Source organism: Ambystoma mexicanum, chromosome 11, assembly GCF_040938575.1.
Source record: "Ambystoma mexicanum isolate Mex_15411 chromosome 11, UKY_AmexF1_1, whole genome shotgun sequence".
Lineage (NCBI taxonomy): Eukaryota > Metazoa > Chordata > Amphibia > Caudata > Ambystomatidae > Ambystoma > Ambystoma mexicanum.
In genome coordinates this window covers 1,364,271,729-1,364,286,693 of record NC_090934.1, presented here as the reverse complement: position 1 = coordinate 1,364,286,693, position 14,965 = coordinate 1,364,271,729, and the positions used below count along the sequence as shown (strand labels likewise).

The 14,965-nt window shown below is 44.6% G+C and overlaps 1 protein-coding gene across 8 annotated transcripts in view; it reads left to right on the top strand.

Moving 5' to 3' along the window:
• The window catches only part of TJP1 (tight junction protein 1), a 2,827,266-nt gene that overhangs the window by 1,612,356 nt on the left and 1,199,945 nt on the right, over positions 1 to 14,965 (top strand). For all 8 annotated transcript variants that reach the window (XM_069624936.1, XM_069624933.1, XM_069624931.1 and 5 more), the window contains 2 exons: positions 5,630 to 5,754; positions 13,185 to 13,287. In XM_069624936.1, the coding sequence (XP_069481037.1) occupies positions 5,630 to 5,754; positions 13,185 to 13,287 (228 nt within the window). The remainder of the gene's footprint in view (positions 1 to 5,629; positions 5,755 to 13,184; positions 13,288 to 14,965) is intronic.

Below are 14,965 nucleotides of genomic sequence, written 5' to 3'. Positions count from 1 at the left end.
CAACCTTTTTTCTAAAGCATTCAATTTTAGCATATTTACCAATGTCAGATTGATTTCAGTTCGGACACCTTTGATGAAACCTGTTTGTCGACAGTCGGTTCCATTCGCAGTTGCCCAAGTTGTTAATTTTAGTTGGAGGAAATTTGCGAATATCTTTCCGATTGTGTCGAGTAAAGCAATCAGGCGATAGTTGGCCGGATCTGCCCGATTGCCCTTTTTGAAAATGGGGACTATTATGGCTGTTGTCCATGTCGATGGTATTTGTTTTAGCTCTGCAATATTTTCGAATAGTTTCTCAAGGAATTTTGCCCATTCCTGTTTGTCTTTTTTCAACATAACATTTGTGATGCTGTCTGGCCCAGCCGCACGCGAGTTGTTTAGTTTCGCGATTGCAGTGCTGATTTTGTCTGCCGTTTCACTGCAGTCTCATCTATCCACCATTTCTTCCTGCTCTAGGGGGTTGTATCAGTGTTTTCGAAGAACACTTTATTATAGTGCTTCTTCCACTCGCTTTCAGCCACTCCACTAGCCATCCTTTCTGCTTGGTTATTTGTGCAGTTTTTCAGGATTCGCCAGATCTCTCTGCAGTTGTTCGATTTTATTAATTTCAGCATTATCTCGCTCCTTTCTTGGTCGCGCTGAAAGGCAAAGGCTTTGACCCAATTTCGATATTTTTGCTTCCGTTTTTTGATCAAAACGGAGGCATCACTCCCTCCATGAAATTTTATCTTGTGAATTTCTTTATTAGTCTTCTTTTTTTCCTCCCTTATTTTCAGACTCCATTTGTGCGTATGTGCTTTAATTGTTTGTTTTTGCCGTAGTGAACTTTTTTTTTGGCAGAGGGAGCATTTGGAGGTAATTTACTGTCATCTCGCCAGTCTTTTCTAATTCTTGGAAATTGCTGGTTATCGTAGTTATTTGCTTGTCGGTTATCCTCGGCCTATTTTTTCCATTGTTTACTTCTAATATTTGGGACATTCTTACAGCATTTGTTTTACTTTCTACGATCATCACCATTTACAGTACATCATGATCGCTATTTTTCGTTGGGTTTATTCTCATGCTCACAATTTTGTGCCAGAAATGTTTTGATATCCAGATATAGTCAAAGGTTTTCTCATATCCCAAATTGTGCCAGGTGGAATTAGGCGGTATGTCACTGGTTACCTGACCATTCACCATGTCGCAATCACGTGCCTCCATTTCAATGTTCAATTTAGATCGTCTTTCATGGGGCAAGGGGCCTTTCGTTTTTCTCTCATTTATGCGATCTCCATTTGGATTAAACCAGGTTAAGTTCATATCACCACATATAATTGTAGCTAGTGCGCTGTACGATTGCTGATTATCTATGATCGATGTTACACATTTTTCTGTGCTTATCTGAGCCGGGTTCCAATACACATTGATTACTAATAGATGTTGTCGTTGCAAGGTTGTTACATGGCAGTGTTGCAGCAAGGTGCTTTGCACAAAAATGTTTGGATTTTCTGTTTCAAGCACTTCCCAGTTAAGTCCAAGTTTTATCATTGTTATTAGGCAACAGAATGGCCGACCTTGGGCGTTTTTCCCTGCAGGGTTTAACAGAGTCACATAGCCGTCTTTCACGGGTGTAGACCTCATCCATGTTTCTTACAAACATATTGCAAGATTGTTTCTCAGCTCCACTGGAAACCCGTCATACAGATGTCGAAATCCTCAGGTATTCCAAGATATTACGGTCAGACGTTTCTTCCGGGATTTGGACTAGCTAATGGTTGTTCTCATCGTGCTTCCTTTTGCCTGTTTGCTGTTGTGTTTTGGACAATGTAGTCAGATTTTTCCTTGGAGCGTCTCGGCGCTGCTCCTGGGAGTTTCCTTGTTGTAGGTATCTCTGGGGTGACTGGATTGTGGTTCATTTGACACTTCTGAGACCTCAAAGCCCAACAGTAACAATTCTTCTTTTACACTCAGTATGACTTTGCGTACAGCATGTGAACTTATGTGTAGATATACACGGTCAGCGTGATCTTCTGAGATATATTCGATGATGGAGATGTCGTGTGAGGACACAGTTCTTAGTGCAGGTACCGAGTGTAAGAGTCGAATTACGTTTCCTCTGTTTAAATTTGTCATTTTCATCCTCGAATATATTTGCAACCATTATTTTCACGTTTAGCTGTTTGTGGGCCACCCTGCTTTGTTTGGATTTGGTTTCATCCTTCTGTCTCTGCGCTGTCGTTAGTTTGGGATTCATTTTTGCTAACTTATTCTTTTACGTTTGTTGGTCAGCTGCATGGCTGCTTTCTGCAATGCCATTATTAGTTTCCGCCTGTTTTTTCTTTGGTTCATTGATTTTAAATTTCATTTGTTTGTCCTTGACTGTACCCACATCCTCACAGGTTGTGCCAGTTTTTGTTTTCAGGATCCACGGATTTAAGGTGTGCTTCCCCGCGCCATTCTCATGAATCTCAGGATCATTGATACTTACTTTACTCTCCTCGGTGCCGTAGATACTATTTTCGACCTTGTTGTCAAAGGAGTATGTTGATAGATTACATAGTTCTACCAACGACGTCACTGACTGGCTTGAGCTGACTTCTGAGTCCAGTCTTAGTCGTTTTTTAGGATTCAGTAAAACTCGCGTAGGCTCAGGTACCTCATCTGTTTTCTTTCCATCTGCGTTTATTGGTTTGGCTGATGCTCCCTTTTTTTCGCGAATGAATAAACTTGCTTTCGCTGGTGTAGCTAAACTTTCTTGAGTTCTTAGTCAGTTTATTCGGGGCACAATCTTTCTTTTTCTCTTTTTATTTTTTCGATTTGCCCGAGCCTGCCTCCTGTGTTTTTAGGTTTCCTTTTTCGGTGTGTACGGTTTTAGCTGAGCCTGTGAATATTCCAAATGACGGTTTTATGGTTGGGCAAATTGCAGCAGGCAAAGGTTGAACAGGCGGTTTTTCAGAGGCCTCTTTATTTATGTCTTTCTCACTTATGATGATTGGGAATTTGTCAGGCAGCACCTGTGCCTGTTCGGATCCGAGCGCACTTGTGCTTTCATGCTGAGTTGCCTTTTTGTTGTTTAGGCCACTCACAAAAGGTATAGCGGGTTCATCTGGGCGTATAGCCTTGGGCTCTCGTGCAACTTCTGCACATATGGCTGCAGTTGTCTGCATGTTTAATTTTTTTCCCTCAATAGGAGAACTTGTGTATTTTCTCATTTGTGATACTGGCACTTGTCTCTGCTCCTATGGGCACGGAGAGTCTCATGGTTGTAGTTACTTGTTGTAGGCACTCTATCACTGCATCCATGAGCGAATGTTTACCCATCACTTCGTTTTCAGCTTTTTCATTCAATTTGTTTTGCCAGACTGCAAGAGTGGCAGCTTCTTTATCCAGTCTTCCTTGAAGCATTGCGTTTGTGCTGTCCATTTTTGATAGTTTTTCATTTAATTGGTTTAACATTGCCCCGTTATTTTTAATGGCTTCATGTAAGTTTTCATATAGCTTGGTAAAGGGAATTAGTAAAGGGCCAAGGAGGTCGCTGCCAGTATGTTATGTATCTGTATTGATGCTGCTGCTGACAGGTTAGATTTTATGGCCACAGCAGCATCTTTTGGAGCCTGCGTCTCGACTCGTCATTTTCGTTACTCATGTTGAACGGTTCAAGATCTTTGGGCATTCCACATCCCACAGAACCATGCAGTACCTGCTCTGGGCCGTTTGACTCTGAGCTAGCCTTAGGTTTGGAGCAATGCGACAGCGGCCTAGCCAGTAGGCTTTTGTTTTTGTATTTGGGAAGAGACTTTTTTTCTCGAGTGGGCGTTAAATTAGACTTTGAGCCCTGTGAAGGGAGAAGCATCTCACCCGTGTCCTTTAGTTTGTTAAGTTGCACCAGGGATAATTGTTTTGTTTTGCTGTGTTTGATTGTGAGTTTTGTTGCAAGCTGCCTCTTCCTGCTAGGTGTGGGTACTCCCATGCTCCGCCAAGTGTTTTTTTAGATGGTCTAGGGAAGCTTTCAGACAGTCGCTCCTTCATTGTCTCAGTCCGCTCTGAGACGCTCTGTAAGCCGGGCTTCGCGCCCAGCAAGGTCGAAATTGTGGGGCTGAGTTTTTTTTTTTCTCTCCTTTCTGTAGTGACTCCAGTAGGATAGGCTGCTCCTGAGAGATATTGCCCATTGAGCTCCGTATATGACACGGGCATTCAGCTGGTAATAGTTTTGTGCTGTCATCTGGAGGTACTGTGCTTGGGTTTTTTTTTTTTTTTTTCTTTCAATGGTGTCGCATCATCTTTTTTGTTTGTATCCACGACATGGATGAATCAGTGGGGACACTTTTATCTAGATCTTCTGGATATTTACATGACCTCTTTGTCTTTTCTGGAAACGTACATTTTACCAGTCTTGTGTCCATCTGTGTTGGCGGCACTTCCATCTCCAGTAACTCAGTATCGGTTACATCAAATGGAGACTGGAAGGCAGTGATGTTCACTTCAATCATGTTTGAGGATGCAGCTTTGTTATTTGCTGCATTTGTCCAGCTGTCTCCATCGCTTCTCCTACTGGATGCCTCAGCCGCGGTACCTTTCTCGGCTGCCTCACTGAGCGAGACCTTTGCCTTGGCCAGTGGTGCGCCTTCAGCTACTTTGGCAGGAGCCACAACATTTCTTCTTCTGTCGATTGCATCGGCCACGGTGGCTTCTTCGGCAGCTACGGTGAGCGAGACTTTTGCCTCGACCAGCGGTGCGCTTTCGGCTACTTTGGCAGGGACAATGCTGTCATTGGATTTGAGGATGGAAGCTGAGGTAGAATTCAATTTCATTTCCACGTTTGCTAGCGAGTGTTTGCCGAGTCTCTTTACATATTTCGTTACGAGTTGCACAAGCAAGCTCGGACTTGTTCTCGTGGGTGTGCTTGAGAATGTACATAGAATTGTCTTAGTGAAACCGCATTCAGCGCTATGAGGTGTTTGGGCTTCCACACATTCGTCCGACCCCCGCCCCCTCAGAGCCAATCACAACCTCCCAGAGCCCTTGTCTGTGACGGTCCTGCTTCATGATGTTGTTGTGCAATTGAATTTGAGAGACAGTCGCGCAAGTGCTGGGATTGCTGAGATTGTTTTAGCATGGAGCGAGTTTGGGGGCCATATTCGGCCATGATACAAGTTACTAGAGTCTTACCTCTGTGTTCTGCCGCGGACTTCAGCAGACTGAACTCTGCGCCCGAACTCTGCGCGCCCTCCGCGCTTCCAAGGAGTTTTTAAAGGCGATGGGGCTTGATTTTCTTAAAGGCACACACGCCAAAAGAATAGAAGCCAAGTAGGAAAATTCAGCGTTCTGGTAGCAGTAGCTGCAGCTCCTCACATATCCAAGACTGCAGCAGACTGAACTCTGCGCCCGAACCCACATAGTGCCCCCTAGTGGCTGAAAGTTTTTGTAGATTGCTGGAGCTGAAGATCCATTCAAGATGAGGAAGGACTCATTCAACAGAGAAATCATTCGTATTACAGGTCTGTAAGTGAGGATTACATTTTTCAAAATGAAATCAAAGTTTTATATCCTACATTGGTAAGTTATTTCGTTTTTATTGATTTTGAAATATTTGGTATGTTATTTGTTTTTCAAAATTCCTAAATATGACCATCTTACTTTGATATAGGCTCCTGGGTTTGGATTCGGAATTGCAATATCTGGCGGAAGAGATAACCCTCACTTTCAGAGTGGTGAGACCTCCATAGTAATTTCTGATGTGCTAAAGGGTGGCCCAGCAGAAGGACTGTTGCAGTAAGTATTTTTATAGGTACATTTTTTATGATTTGTGAAACTGTAGTTTGGTTTAACATATGACCACAAGTGCATAGCCCACTCAACTGTTCAGCTGCATTTGTAATGTCTTTTCTGAAGTGCAACAATGAATGTAATGCTTAAATACGTCCCCCTGCCTGCTGTTAACAGTAGAGGGGGATATTGATAGGCATATGTTCAGAGTCCACACCGTTTTACCATTCGAAGATTTCACGCACTAGGTCAGCGTCTACACATTTGATGGCATAGCATTTTCTGCAACTCTCCAGAAGGAACAGATTTCCCACCTGCTTGTATTGAACCTAGGTACAATGGCATCTCATGGGCATGGTGGCATCCAAACAGCCCAGTGTCACGTTTGTACAGCGTTGCTGATGGCCCATGCATCAGTGTGGATGTGTAAGGGCAGTTTTTAGAGTGCAAGATGACCCATGTCTGAGGTCTCTTCTTCAGTTTGACCCTGCTAATGGTTCACTTCCTGGCAGTCGGGGGTGAAGGTGACCAGATTGCATAGGAGGCGAGCACAGTTGGTGATTTGATTGCATTCCCTGCAACCACCTTCCCCAACCCCATATGAACTGAGGCATCTAGTTTGGCTGTTAGGTGGCAGTTACGTTCTGTAGGTGACTCTAGCGCCATCATTTACTCAAAACTGTTCAGTTGAAGTACAGCTAGGGGGACGTAGAGATGTAAGGCGGGACACACAACGTGTATGTGTTTGCCGTTTTATCCACCCGTTATGGCCATTCTTACCTTTATAGCTCAGAGGATGAGGAACTTAAAAGGAAAGCAAGCATTCCAACAGAAAAATCACTCAGTGCTGACCAAACCCACTCCCTAAGCCATAAGAAACTCCAGTTTGAAGCCCCACTCCTGCTCATTCGGTTAAGGGGTTTCCAGGGCTGCACAGTGAGACAACCTGATAGATAACCTATCCTCAGGTGGACAAAGCAGCAAAGCACACTGGATAAGGTTTGTTTTCCTCAGTCCTCTTTTGTAGGCTTGCCTGTTGAACTTCAAGGGGATCGAGTTGCAAAGTGATGGTCTGGTCGGTCCGACATACTTTGTGTGTGGGGTGGGGTAGAGGGGTAATGCTCGTCAGTCCCCCATATAGGCTTGGAGGACCATCACCACAGGCCCATGGCTGTTATCAGTGGCAAGCGGGGGCTTTCATTTTCCACTTTCTCCTTTCCCTCTCTCTGACCCTCCCTTAGCGCAGATTGGCTCTCCCTCCGTATGGGAGGGGGTTAAGATGCTTCTATAAATAAGCGTTAAAGCGAAGGTTTCCATTGCAAAGAGAGGCACAGGATTTTACTCTAATCTATTTACGGTGCCAAAAGCAAGCCAGGTGGCCTGTGCACCATCCTAGATTCAGCAAGCTTCAATCTGCATTTGACCATTGAACGATTTAAGGGGTTTGCTAGATATGGAAGACTGATCTGTTTAGTGGATCTGGGGGATGGTTTTCCGCACATCCCTATCTGAGGCCCCCAAAGGTAATTTGTGTGCGTGTTCTTTTTTTTTTTTGGGGGGGTGATTGCCACTACCATTAGAGTTCCGAACTTTGGCCTGTATTCGGCCCCATGAGCATTCTTTCTTGGACAACTGGTGAGCGCCCAGTCCCCGCAAGTGGTGGAGTTCCACCTCCTAATATAGCTGGATCTCCTGTTCTACTTGGGCCTTTCGGTGAACTGAGTGGAAGTTTTCTGCTGGAGTACTGTCTGGACAAGAATTTTTCCATTAACGGAGAGAATAACATACTTGTAGAACACATTGTACAATTTTTTCAACAGCATCATAAATACGTACAGAGTGGTTTCAGAGGCTCCTGGGCCTCATGGCATCATGTATCCTAGCAGTTCATGTGGCTGGACTGAAAATATGCAGAACCCTGATCGCTCTGAGAGAATGTTCCTAAAAATCAGGTCCTCAATCTTGGACGGTCCCGATTTACAGACCAAAAGCTACAGTACTTGAATGATGAGGTCACCAATTTCATGCTGGGGGAGGTGGGAGGGCTGTACTGTGGATCCTGTTCCCCAGGCAACAATTACCACAAGATCCACGCTCCTCGAATGGAAAGCTACTCTGGAATATCTACACGCCTTCGATTTTTGTATCCTACAAGACTGCAAAGCCCAAACAAGTGTTTTATGATTGTCACAAATGTTTCTTGCTCTGAAAGCCAACTGCCCGATATCTAGAACAAGTAGGCGCATATTTGGAAGGACAATTTAACGTCATTGTTTTATATAAGCAAACTGAGCAGTACAAAATCAAAAGCTGTGGATATTTGTGAGTTGGCCACTTCACAAGGCATTTGCCTTCAGCTGGTGCACCTTCTAGGTGTGAAGAACAACAATATGGACCCCAAGTTGACTGAGGACAACCAATCACGAATGGGAGCTGAATCAGAAGTCACCCTTGGACTTGTTTGCCATGTTCCAGAACAAGAAATGCTCCTTGTATGCATCAAAAGAGGATCAAGGGATAGACTGCTGGAAATCCGATGGAACAGGATCAAAGCTTTTGTGGTTCCTCCCCTCCTCCTGATCAATTGAGCTCTTTGAAAGTTTCAGGAATCAGACGAGCGCTCCCTTATATTCATAGCCCCTGGTGGCCCTGTCACTTGACTTGAAAGATGGGGGGTTAGGAGGGGGTGGGGGGGGGGGAGTAGGGTTTAAAATGTATACTATTATGAGGACTTGCATATTTGACAAAGTATACCTGTATGAGCAGAATATGTAATCTGTGTTTGTGAGTTTGTGTTGTACGGATTTGCAGTGATCAGAATTTCTAGACATTTTATGATGGCACTTGGTCATCGGGTATCTTTATGTGCTGTTGCTCGTCCCTTCAAGGGCAAGTAGTCATTTTGTCATTTGTATAGCGCATTTCACCATAATTATGAGTGAGTGCCGGGTGTGAAATGAGCCCACGCCTTCCACTAAGTTATGATGGTGCGATGTGCGAGGGGAGAAAATGGGAAGAAAACGCGTCCCATGTGCAAAATCGCACCACGTATGCAAAGCCTCATTTGAGGAGAGTCAGGACCGAGGGAACTATCCCTAATATAGGAGTTGGAGGAATTCTTCTTTCTGAATTGAAAAAAGTATAAGGAATTATACAAACATTTAAAGGTAAATGGTGAATATGATCCTTCTACATAGGATATGTGTTTAGTAAACTTAAGCCCGGTTTTGAGAGAGGCCTGGGTGGCCGAAGCACATGTCAACACAAACTGGTGCTTAATCAACTCAAATAATATGAAAATCATGAAGAAATAGACCTTGAGAGATTCTTTGGATGCCTGCCGCAATATAAGAGTACAACTAACTTCAAAACTTATATCAAATGTAAGGAAAAGGTGTACCTTACAATACTCTGTAGATGCGACGGACATAACTCATTCAGTATTGAGATCTTTGTTGCAGGAAGATGGCCCTCATAACCAATTTCTGTTGTAAACTACCATACACAATTAGGCTAAATGCAAAAAATGGCTACCTTACAAAATGAGGCTAAATGCAAAATATGGCTAACTAGCGCAGTTGGCCTAAATGTATTTAGGCATATGGTAATAAGAGGGGTGGGGTGTTTACTGGAGTACAGTAATTGCTGTACTCCCTGCCCACACCACACTTATCAGTCGCTGTAGGCTGTCTGTATCAGTCGTCACGCGTAAGTACGGAGTGGAGCTGCTCAGTGGGGAGCTGCACTTTGCCTCTGGCCTTTAGCCTTTGCCTGCCCGGGCAAGACTGCCCTAGGTCTCTATTTGGCCCAGCAGTGTTGATCGCTGCTCATTTCAATCGCAGGCGGGGGGAGCGGAAGGCGTGAGCACTCCCCGGGAGGGTCTGAAAGCAGGCCCTTGAAATTCTGGGCACTTGCATGCCCTTCGAAATGGTGTTCTATTGGCTCCAAGTTGTGGAGGAGCAGTGTGTGGTGAACCTATTGCAAAACTTACTTCACAAATATGTATATTGTAACTTCTTTCTTTAGAAGGGGGTGCACAAAGGGGTGCTTAAGGGGGGGAGGGGAAGGTTCCAGTGGCAAAGGCGTGATTGCAGAATTCAGCCAAGGCTGGAGCAAGGCTGTCAATGTGGCCCTTGATGGTTCTGGATGAGCAGGGGAGAACCTGCTTTGAAAAGGCTTTCATAGATCAGACTTGTCTAGAACATAGTATGGGGTGGACAAGGGAAAGGAGGAGAAAAGAGAAGGGGATGGCCGGCATTGGGGGGGGGGCAAGACGAAGAGGAGGAGCCTGAGCCTGATGCCCTCCACTTCCTCTCAGCCAACCTAGACTTGCGTTTAAGGGTGACAAGTTGGATTTGGGCTTCAAACGGATCCTCATGACGGGGGCAAGGACATCAAGAGTGTTAGAGAGATGAAGGCTAGATAGGGCTGCGTCAGCGTGTGAGATAGCCAAAGGTGCAGAAGGAGGGGCGAAAGTAGCAGCGAAAGGCTCAACTGATGACCGAGAAGGTAGGTGGCAGTGCTGCAATTGGCTTGGCCTGAGGGTTAGAGAGAGAGGGAGGTGGGAGGAAAGGAGGAAGTGATCGCTCCAGGAGAGAGGAGTGGTGAAGGGGTGGATCTGAGGTGATCAGAACATCCAGGGTGTGCCCTGCAGAGTGAGTCAAGCTCAGAGGGAAGAATAGAGAGAGGGGGAGTTGCAGAGGTTGCGAAAGAGTCCATAAGAAGGGCAAGTAGCATCCAGATGGATTTTCAGGGCCCTGAGGAGAAGTTTTGAGGTAGAGACGAGGAGGGAGGTGCAGAGGTCAGACCTTTCAGAAAGGAAGAGGGCGACCTAGCCAGGCGGCCTGTAGATGGTGGCCACCGTGAGAGAGAGACCAGGAGAGATGTAGAACCTGCAGGCCAGGCATTCAAAGTAGTAGTCCTCCATAGGAATGATAGAAGCAGGGATTCACCCCGGGAAGATCAAGGCTACACCCCCACTGGGACGGTTGGTTCTTGGTTCGGAGAGGATCTTGTAGCCATCAGGAAGGAGAGTCTCAAAGCTTGTGACAGAGCTGGCCATGAACCAAGTCTCGGGAGATCGATTACATCCGAATCAAGTTCTTCCAGGAGATGGCAGATGTCAGAGGAGTGTTTGACAGCTGAGCGAGAGTTGAGATTAGCAATGTGGAGCAGGTTGCGACCTTTGAAGGACTTCCGTGGAGGGGTACAGGTCAGAGGTACGCCCTGGGGAAGTGTTGGAGGCGCCCGAGGATGGGCAGTGGAGGAAGGAGGAGAAGGCAAGATAGCCAGGGAGGAGGAAGAGGATACCAAAAAGGAGGCAACAGGGTGGCCAGAGAAGTAGCAGAGGGTACTGTAGAGGTGGCAGAGGATGGAGGCGGCAGAGGGGCCAGATGGGGGGGGAGGGGGGATTGAAGGAGAGGAAAGGAAGTTGATAAGGCGTGGGAAGCGTCTATCAAAAGGAGGAAGTTGGCCTGAGGACCCTGGACCAAGACAGTGCCATTAAGTAGATATTAATGATGGTCTTGAAGGAGTGGAACGGGGCTAGCAGGGCATCCCACCGGATACCGCCATTAATGGGAGAAGAGGAAAAATGAGAGAGAACAGAGACCGATGGGTGGTCCATAGGCCTGGAGAGGGAGCGACAAAGAGGATGTCGGTAAGGGTCTGTCTGGAGGAAGCGCTGGTGTCTTATCAGCTATAAGGAGGCCTGAGTTGGAGACAAAGATGTAGTTTGTGAGCTTCTTCCTGCCAGATTTAGTGAGAGGGATAGGATAGTCAATAGAAAAGCAGTTGGAAAAGATAGGTGAGACAGAGAGCACCATAGAGGGTGCAGAGAGCATGGGGGCGGGAGAGTGGGGTAGCGCTGGGGACACACCGAGCGGGGGGACACACAAAAGGGAGGGAGGGGGCAAACAATGGACAAGAAGCAACAGACCAGAGAAATCGGATGTTAAAGGTATTTATATTGCACATTGTCACCAACGAAGTTGGTCCCCAGGCGGATCTGTAAAACAAGAAGGGGGGTGGGGTTAGATTAGTCGGGTGAAGGGGGAGTAGGAGAGTGAGATAGAAGTGGTGTGCTTTTGGAAGCTTCAGTTCGTTTTCCACTGCGCTGAGCTTTGGTGTGGAGTATCTGACCGGGGCGAGACCTTGTGTGCTTTTGTGGTGCTTGTTTGGTGTTGCAGTGTGGTAAAGTGTGTGCAGTATGCTGGCCGAGAGATGGTTGTGTGGTTTTTCGGGTGAATTAGGTATGCAGAGAATTTTAGTTGGGTTGATGGGTTGTATGTCCTCTTTCTAGCAGATCATGTTATGTTTAGCTAGTATTCCTATGGATAGGCTTAGTTGTTGCTTTCTTTTGTTGACCATCTAACTGTTGTGATGGTGTGGCACGTTCCCGGTTGTATTGGAATGAACTTAGTATGATGGGGTTTTGGGTATGTCTAGTCTTCCCCACCTTTCTGGTTTTGGTGCTGTGAATTTTTCTACCCCCTATTCCTTTGCTTTTTATTGGGACGTTGGTCTGTTGGAGCTGGTTGTAGTTCGTGCCAGGGTGCTATTGATGAATCGTTCTTGTCCTTCCGTCTTGATCTGTCTGTGCATTCAGTCTTTAGAGTCATCCCATCATAGCTATCGCTCAACATGTAGTTTGTTGTGTCGTCGAATGTCTTCTTTAGGTTCTGTATGTTGATTGCTTGGTGGGATCAGATTCAATACATAGTTAACAACAAAGTAAAGTGCACAATAGGAAACCTAGAAGAAAAAGGATGCAGATGTGAAGAACCATCAACAAAGCTCAGATCACAGCAGTGTCCCTAGAAGGGAAGAAAGAATAATGACCAACAGCAAAGCACAAAGCGCAGCAGTGGACCTAGAACGGAAGAAGGACCGAGCCAACAACAAGCACGGAGCACAGCAGGGTACCTAGATTGGAAGAAGCAGGCAGTGTAGTGTGACGCCAAGAACTGAGGGGTACAGCACACAATCAGAGCAAAGGTGGACACACGAGGTAAATCGCAAAAGGAACCTAGAAGTAAAGAATGTACACAACAGGAATGCTCACAATGTAAGCCAACAACTGTAGAGCAACAACAAAGTCAAGTACAGTACACAATAGATCAAGGCAGGGAGGGAGCTAAGATGAGAGGAGTGGGAAGGGACCGCAGGGACCTAATATGCCAGTGAACGCAGCAATTAAGAGAAGGAGGGATGTAGAATGGGAACGCACGCAGCCTTAGTTGCGGGGGAGCGCATGCGCCCTAAGTTATGGTTAAACATCTTAAGCTTGGTCACCTTTGCTTTTAATGCTAGCTAAAAAGCAGTCTATTTGACTGGGAAATGTATTTGTAAATTGAACAAATATTGAAAGTATGTGGAGAACAAGAATGTGTTTTTTTTCTATCCTAATAAAGATCACTGTCAATTTCTTACTCTAGGGAAAATGACCGTGTTGCAATGGTTAATGCTGTGTCGATGGATAATGTGGAACATGCTTATGCGGTCCAGCAGCTACGAAAAAGCGGAAAGAATGCCAAAATTGTAAGTTGATGTATTCTAATTTGAAAATGGAACCTAGGTGTTTGGCCTGTTTTTAGAGCAGTCATTTGGTATTCTACACTAGAATATATTGATAAATATGTGATTCCACTCCTTTCAAAATGTTTTCAGTCCTCTTTTGATTTCTTGCCAAAACAGATATGCATTTAATTTTCAAGCATACATTTCATAGAAAGTGTTAAATGGACCACAGTATGATTCACACCTATTGTTTATATAGTGTCCTATAATTCAATGTGTAATCAGTTTTTATTCAAAATACTACCTTGCAGGTGCAGTTGCAATCAGTTACTTCTGATTTTAATGAATCATAAAACAAATTAATTTTTAACAAACCAAAGATATCTTTTTTAAAAAAACTAATTTCTATTCATACTTTTCCCCACCCCCAAAATTACTATTCCAATTCCCAACTACATATGTAGTTTCAAAAAATGCATTCTTTTTTTTCATAGGTGTTTTGGGTTCGTTAAAAATTAAGTTTGTTGCTTTGTATTCGTTAAAATCTTCATTTATTACTGTAGTGTGCATTGGTCTGCTCAAAATGCTTTACTTTTGTTTTTTGTGAAGCGCTGCATGTAGTATTGGTTCCTTGACGCGCTTAGCCTAGTTTGTGTGTCCTGGATTTATAAATCTTCTGCAAGCCACTTGCAACCCCATTTCAAAGGTGGGAATTTAGGCACAGCTGTTTTAAAGGGCAGTGTCATCGTATGCTTCACACCTGCCCCACATTTCTGTACTGTGTGAGAGCGTTTTTTAAAAATCATGTATCGGCAAGCTCACAGCAAAGTCAAGGCTGGTGACGAAGTAGTAGGAAGACTGGTGACCAGATGACCCTTCCCTGCCATTGATATTAACCGTTTTGAATGTGCAAAGTAATATTAACTCTGGGAGCTCTAAAGGCCGAAGTTGCCGAAGGAATGTGAAAGGGTGGACTGGTTGGAACAGTTCATCTCTATTCTGCTTTAACATCTTGGTGGCCAAGTGTGTATATCATAGATTTGTTATCCAGGAGCAAGGCCAAAGCTAGACACTGTGTATAGTGGACGGCATTGTAGCAGGCATGAAACTGAATAGACTAGGTGAAAAATGTTTTCATTTGCGGTCATCTTCCACACTACAGGGAAGATATTTTAAAGCAACAGGTTAACCAAAAAGGGCAAAGAGTTTGAGATCAGTGGTTTGAGCACAAGCTGAAGAGATCTTAAGAATGATCTGGTCACAGAGCACACCCCCCATCAAAAAGTTATAATGTCGTCCTTTGCATGCAAATATGATGCCTCTTACCCTAGACCAACCTTTCACGATCCAGCTTGCAAGTTAAAATTCTGCGGCAGGGCTGATGCAGCTTTTCATCGCACATAGATCGATAATTTGAGTATTGTTAAATAGGGAGAAAAAAACGATCGTGATTAGATTGCTTTGGGGTTGAAGGGATCGCTATATGAAAACAAATTAAAATTATAAGTGCATCACTGAGTATTTGCAAAACTATCTTAAACAGAACTTTACTGAAAAACATGGAGACCATGCAGTGTTTTACAGTAGCCATATTGTTAATTATCCATATTGTAATAACTTACATCTTTGGAATGGATTTTCAGGGCAGACCTAAAATGTTAACTTAGGTACAAAATGGAATGTGTTTTAATAAAGGGAG